We start from the raw sequence: 6,916 nt of genomic DNA, 5'->3' as shown, positions 1-6,916 counted from the left end.
ACATATTTTTCACGTACTGATCTCCATTGGCGAAAGACATTGCTGCATTTCAGGAAACAGCAACAGGATGACAACTTCTTCATCCACATTTTTTGGAGCTGCTTTATCAGAATACAGCCTCTAGTACTTTCAAAGGATATTAGTAAATTAGAGATTTCAAATAATCCAAGTTTAGGCAAACAAGCCTAAAAAATGGAACAGCTGGCATATAAAAGTTAACTGCATCACATGAGTTTTAAGGACCAAATGAAGACATCTAAAGCAACTGGCAGGGGAAAAAAATATATATTAAAGCAGAATGTGAGAGCTGAAAGTAAGCTCATCTTAAAACACCAAGCGAACTTTCTTGAATAACCATATGTATGAATAACCATAGTAATAACTTTCTTGAATAACTAAGCTTCCAGAGGTGCAGTAGTTATGCTAACATTATACATGTCTATAATTCCTGAACAGAACTCCAAATTAAAATTTAATTATTAATTTTAAAAGATAGTCATAGTGACCCTACTATAGGCCATCATTTCAATACATATTTCTCAGGTTTTCCAGTGAGGTGACCTGAAACAGACATATTTTCAGCTCTTGGTCTGGGACTAACAATTACCACTGTCCAGGCCAAATCAAAGACAATGCTCAGTAAGAAATAACCCTCCAATGCCCAAACTGAACAGATAATGGAACTTCCATAAATAAAATTTCAGTTTTTAAATTTAAGCATGAATATAACGAGCGCTTTTACTTAAACCATTCAATTCTGATCTCGCAGCTCCACTTGACAGATTCACACGGGGCTGGACCAGACCTCTGGGGCCAGAGACCAACCTGTGCCCGAACCCCTCCACATCCAGCTAGACCATGGCACATCCAGCCGTTCCTTAACCCCCCCAGGAACAGCGCCCACCATCTCCCCGGGCAGCCCATTCCAATGTCTAGTCACCCTTTCTGTGAATAAATAAATCCCTACTAAATTCCAACATAAACCTCCCCTGGCACAGCTTAAGACCATGTCCTCTCTTCCTGTCGCTTTCAGTAATGAAAGAAGATAAAAAGACTCAAAGGCTCAGACTGGAACGGGCTCGCTGTCCCTGGAAGCGATGAAGCCTCGCCTGTGCGCCAAATCCCGGCCCTCCCCCCAGCAGAACGCCGGAATCTCCCGGGAAAGGCAGCGGGAGTCCGAGATACCCGCGGGACCCGAGCGGTAAGGGCGCTGTGCCCCGCAGGCCAGCCCGGGCCAAGCCCGAGGAGGGGGCACAGGAGGTGCCGGTGCCGGCCCCGGGTCCCGCTCCGCTCGCCGTGCCCGGGACTGCAGGGCCGCCATCCGCCCATCCATCCCCGCAGGAAGCGGAGCCTCCGCGGCTTCCGCGCCCGGCGGGCGGGTGAAAGGTCCCGCGGCGCCCGGATGGAGGCGGCGCCACTCCGCTATATAAGCGCCCGCCGCCGCCGCGCCCGCCTCTCCGCGCCGCCGCCTCCTGGCTCACCGCTGTTCGCTGGGCCCCGCGCCGCCCGAGCCCGGGAATAAGTCGGTCAGGAAGGCCCCGCTGCCGCCATGGTGAGGCGGGGGAAGTGCCGGGGACGGGGGAGGGAGCGGGGCCGCCGGGCCGGCCCCGCCGCGTGGACACCGTGCGGGCCCGGGCGGTGCAGGCCCTCGGCCCCGGGAGAGCGCTGCGGTTCCCGGCCGTGCGCGGGGGCCCTCGGCTGCCGGGGCAGCTCCGGAGCTCACCCCGAGCCGGCGGGCAGGGAGGGCGGCCTGGGGTCCGGCAGTGCCGTTCCTTTCGGGGGCGGCCTGGGGTCCGGCAGTGCCGTTCCTTTCGGGGGCGGCCCCGCGGGGCAGCGCAGGCGGAGGGGAGGCGGCCGCAGCCCGGCGTGAGCGGCGCTGATCCGGCCTCGTGTCTGCCCTCACAGGCCGCCCTTGTTAGCGAACGCGGGTCACTGAATGCGGCAGTTAGCGCCTCATGGCCAGTGTGACATGCCGCGTTTCACAGAAGCACAGAGTAGGTCGCGTTGGAAAGGAGCGCAGTGGGTGCTCCTAGAGCACATGGCCCAGGATTCAGCCCGGACGGCTCTTAATATCTCCAGAGAGGGATAGGCCATACACAGCCTCTCTGGGCAGTCTGTTCCCGTGCTAAGTCACATGCACAGTAAAAACGTTCTTCGTGTTCAGGTGGAACTTCTGTGCATCAGTTTCTGCCCGTTGTCTCCTGTCTTACTGGTTGGCACCACCGAGAAGAGCCTGGCTCCATCCTCTGGGCAACCCCCCTGTTTACATTTTTATAGAAACATATGTAGATATATATTTCATTTCTCTTAAGAACTTTGTCCATGTTTTTATTCCTATTTCATCAGCTCACTTAACTGACATTAATGTCCCATTATTTGCAAGTGTTGAATTGCTTAAGCTCCTCAAATCAGTTTCCCGAGTGGCCGAATTAGTCTTTCTGCGCAGGTGCCCCTTTTTGTTTCGTGGTGTGAGTTGTTGCAGGTTTATTGATCAAGTCTTTGCTGTTTCATTTGTGCTGAGGTTAAGTTGTAAGACACACAAAGACTGACTTTTTTTTTTTTGAGGAAAACGAATGTTGGTGCCAGCTGTATATAGGCAAACCAGGGAAGGGTGTGCTTGCAGCTTCCCACACTTAGATGTAGTCAGACACAAAAAAATTGCTTTTCCTTAGAGTTAGGACTTTGCCCTTTCATTCTCTTCCCATTGTTTCCACCATGCTGCCATGCCCTTCAGATAGCTCTTCTAGTCCCATAGCTAAATTGTTCTTTACACTTTGGAGATCTGTTTTTAAGAGGCAGTGGACAGTGTTAGTTGGTGTTCACTGCAGTGTCTGATACTTGTAACTTCAATATTTTAGGCGTTTAAGGATACTGGCAAAGCACCTGTGGAACAAGAGGTGGCGATTCATCGCATTAGAATCACTTTGACAAGTCGCAATGTAAAATCACTGGAGAAGGGTGAGTGTGCTTCTCTGCTTCCCTGGGGAGCTTGTCATGTAATGAATAAGAGGTGCCATGTAAGGCATTGCAAAATACAGTGTATTTAAACCAGTTGTAATTAAAGCTGTTACTGTTTGCCTTTTTGTACGTGTCTCAGCTTGCAAAGCCAGCCCAAAGTGCTTCATACACCAGAAAGTAAATTCTGATTTCATTTTTAATGAAAGTTAGTGTTTGGGGGATTTTCATTATGTGCAAAACTTACATCATGACTCATGTAAGAGTGCAGCTTCTTCCCTTTAGTTCCTATGGAGAATTTTGAAGTAGTTATCACACTTTGAATGTGTAAGAACTGAAAGGCACTGGTTTCTCCATATTTTGTCATTTGTGTTATGAAGAGTTTAGTGTGACATTCTTTAAAAAATATTTAATCTTGTTTAGGAATTAGCTTTGCCAGTGTTTAATCATGTAATAAAAATGTAAAAAAAGTTGCTATTTGCAGGATCTTCAGGCTCATAACAGCTTAAATATGGTTTAAACATCTAGTAATGGCTTCTGATTATTGTTGCACCATGACTTTGCTCGTCGTGTCACAACACTTCCAGTTGTACGTGGTTGGCTATGAGGAGAAAGCTTAAAATGAATGGCAGTGATCACTCATACGCTATTCTGAGCCAACATCTTGTTTGAAATACTTGCTCAAAAAATCAAGCAAGTTAAATAGTTGCAAACCTGAGCTATTGTGTGTCTTTTTTCAGTCTGTGCTGACCTGATCAGAGGTGCTAAGGAAAAAAACCTGAAGGTGAAGGGACCTGTTCGCATGCCCACCAAGGTACTTGACATTGTTTCCCTGTCTTAAAAGTTAATTTTCTTCCTGCAACTGTGTGCTTAAAAACATGTTTTTTTAAAGAGCAAAAGGTGAGGTAAAAGTAACGCTACTAAACTGAGGTTGACTCAGTGTAAAAAGATGATTTCACACATTGCTATGACACCTAGGGTAACTGTTAAGTGCAAAACATGTTGAATCTGGAAGGGCTTTTCTGTTCAATTTATTTTAACAACGAGCTCACTTTTTAAATGAAATTATATATGTAGGGAAGGAGTGTTAACACCAGTAGACCTATAACTTAATAGGTAACTTCCTAATGGCATAGATACTATATAGTGTTTGTAGGTGATGATCTTTCCATGTGATGGTAGGTTGCTCCTCTCAGTGCATCAGCTCAATGCCCCTGCTGTTTGACTTTTCAGACCCTGCGGATCACTACCAGGAAGACGCCTTGTGGTGAGGGCTCCAAGACCTGGGATCGCTTCCAGATGCGTATCCACAAGCGGCTCATCGACCTGCACAGCCCTTCGGAGATCGTGAAGCAGATCACCTCCATCAGCATCGAGCCAGGCGTAGAAGTTGAAGTTACTATTGCCGATGCCTAAACCATGGTCATCCTCGAATAAAGTTGATTTACAAATTTTCATCGCTTGTTTCTTTTCTTATGTGTGTGCCCAGAGATAGTTCTGTGATGGTTTTTGTCAAGGAGGACAGCAGAAACCACAATCGGAATGCTGTGTGAGAGGACTGTATATTTGAGGAAGAATATGCCAGCTGTAAATACCAGGAAAATTTAACGTGGGTGTCCTTGTTTTATTGGGGTCTGGCAGCTATATGGTTGTGCAGCACTTTATGAAAAATATATTTTCAATAATTTAGGGTTTGATTTTGGCTGAAACACTAGTTTATACACAGACATTATACACAGAACCTACATTAAAATTGATATTTAGGTAAAATTACCAAGTTTTCAGTTCTTGGTTCTTGCTGTGTAAGACTGAACCAACGATTAGTTTATTTGAATTTATTTTTCTTCCCATGTGTGTCACAATCAAAGGGTCCTCGTGGGGCGGTGCTAGTTACAAAACTTCCTAATTTGTGGTGAACACATTGAATTAACAAGTTTATTCTTTTGATGTGCATGTAGAGTCACAAAACGGAACTATGGAACTCCCTAATGGTCTTTTCAGGTTTAGATTGCCATAGCTGTTATTGCTAAGAGTAAGCTTCATATGTAAAGCAACAAAACAGCCATTTTTATTGCTGCTTTTAAGTCTCTCAAAGGAACTTCGATTAATCCTTAAACCAACAAAACAAAGCTCCGAGTCACAGAAATCAGTTTTGTTTAATCCATGAAGGATCAGGTTGCTGCTTCTGCTTCAAGCATAAGAGAGAACTTGAATTCTAATTAAAACAAGCAGTGGTGGTTCTCTGCAAGCAGGTTGAAGTCCTGGTTATGTTTGCTAAGAATTGAAACTGACCAAAGCTTGAGCTTTTGTACTCTAGATAGGAGAGGCTTTCAATTTCCTTAAATTTAATGCCTTGCAAGGATTCTGACCCCCCAGTTGTTAGGCTTGAGAGCTTTGGTTGAAGGGAGGTGAGTGAGTTAAAGGGAACAAATTGTGTCAAGCCTACTTCCTTGAGAAACAAATGTGTGAACAGAGGGGAAAAGCGCCCCCATCACAAAACACCTGTGTCTTCCTTAAAGTCTGTTTCTGATAATATGCCACAAATATAAGCTGCCTGATAAATACTTCTAGCCATAGTTTTGAAATTACTTGTACTATATGGGTTGTTCTTTACAGGAATAATTGGCAAACAAATAGCACATGGAGAGACACTTTGCACCCACTGACATAAGTTACTTGCATGAAAGTAGTCTGATTAACAGAGCAGCCCTTGGACTGACAGCACTTGGACAGATCTAGGTACAGCTGGCTGGGTTTGACACCATTTCTGCCTTCGGTTTTTCCTGCTGTTCAAAACTGTGGAACAGTTTTGTATCTGCTTACACCTGGCTGTACCTCTGACTTGCCGGGTGCCTTTTAAACACACCTAAACGACGTGAAGTCCCACCGATCTTCTTTCAGCTGTGGCACTTCAAGGACCAATCTCCTTTGACACCTCTTCACTTGTCTCCTACTTACCCATAAACACAGATGCAGCCTTACCTTTGTGTCTGGGTCCCGCACTGTGCAAGAAACGCTGCTGCCCGCCCCCTGTGTGACCAGGCCGGCTCACACAGGAGGGCTTTACATTCGGTACCGGCAGGGTCGGTCAATCCTTAGCTTGGGGAAGGCGCTGGACCGCGGAGTTCCTCCAGGCTCATCCCGCCTTCCCCGCCCTGCACACTCCGGGCTTTCGCGTGACCCGCACATTTCACGATTTTATTTATTTCCTAACTTTCGTTCTCTACTCCTACACCGCGGCAGCGCCGGGACGGTTACGTAACACCCACGCTGACTTTATATAACCCGCTCGGATGGAAACACTTCGGTGCCCGCGTCTCCCCCGCCCATCCTCCCGCCTCCCCTCCTCCGGGCAGAACACCCCTATCCTCTGGCCGCCGGCTGTCAGTTCGAAGCTCTTCTTTACCGCCGTGCCCTACTCAGGACGATACCCAAACCCTGCGTACCCAGCACACGCCGCTCCATCCCGCTCCCCTCATTCCCCGCTCCCTCCCTCCCTCACGAGCCGTCGCGCTGTGTGGCGGCGCCCCCTGCCGGCCCGAGGGAGCACTGCCCGCGCCTTGCCCGCTCCCCCGCGCTGGGCCAATCAGCGCCCGCCTTTCCCCCGCGCTCGGCCAATCAGCGCCCGCCTCTCCTCCCATAATGCCCCCCCTCCCCGGCGCGGGCCAGGCTCGCGGGTTCCCGCGCGCGCCAAGGTAGCGGCGGCGCTCCCGGGAAAAGGAGCCGGGAATGGGGACGGGGCTCGGAGCGGGGGCGGCCCTCGGCCCCGGTGCCTGCCGGTGCTGGGCCTGCCGGGGAGGGGGCTGCAGGTGGATGAGAGCAGTGCCCAGCTGAGGCTTTCCCCTGTGTGTTTTTCCTAGTATAACCTGCCAGATGTTTTTCTTTTTTTGAAGGTCGTACTCCCCAAACTTCTCTAGATTGCCTTCGGAAGTGCTTGTTTATATACGAGCTGGCCCCATCT

At 48.7% G+C, this 6,916-nt stretch overlaps 1 protein-coding gene and 1 non-coding gene across 2 annotated transcripts; both read left to right on the top strand.

Annotated features, from left to right (window-relative positions):
- Window positions 1–1,442: 1,442 nt before the first annotated feature.
- On the top strand, window positions 1,443–4,412 carry RPS20 (ribosomal protein S20). Its single transcript, XM_058024267.1, has 4 exons — window positions 1,443–1,552; window positions 2,859–2,958; window positions 3,696–3,769; window positions 4,189–4,412. The coding sequence occupies exons 1-4, from the start codon at window positions 1,550–1,552 to the stop codon at window positions 4,369–4,371; spliced, it is 360 nt and encodes a 119-aa protein (XP_057880250.1). The 5' UTR covers window positions 1,443–1,549; the 3' UTR covers window positions 4,372–4,412.
- Window positions 3,554–3,617, top strand: LOC131094898 (small nucleolar RNA U54). Its single transcript, XR_009115813.1, has one exon. It is a non-coding gene; the product is annotated as a small nucleolar RNA U54 (small nucleolar RNA).
- Window positions 4,413–6,916: the final 2,504 nt, after the last annotated feature.

The sequence above is a fragment of the Melospiza georgiana genome, chromosome 1, assembly GCF_028018845.1.
Source record: "Melospiza georgiana isolate bMelGeo1 chromosome 1, bMelGeo1.pri, whole genome shotgun sequence".
Taxonomy (NCBI): Eukaryota; Metazoa; Chordata; class Aves; order Passeriformes; family Passerellidae; genus Melospiza; species Melospiza georgiana.
This window is presented reverse-complemented; position numbering and strand designations above follow the sequence as displayed.

What these genes read in the sequence shown, in the direction of transcription:
- RPS20 (XM_058024267.1), top strand. An exon ending in TGTAAAATCACTGGAGAAGG is followed by an intron (nt 2,959 to 3,695) that starts GTGAGTGTGCTT and finishes GTCTTTTTTCAG; the next exon opens with TCTGTGCTGACCTGATCAGA. An exon ending in CTGTTCGCATGCCCACCAAG is followed by an intron (nt 3,770 to 4,188) that starts GTACTTGACATT and finishes TTGACTTTTCAG; the next exon opens with ACCCTGCGGATCACTACCAG.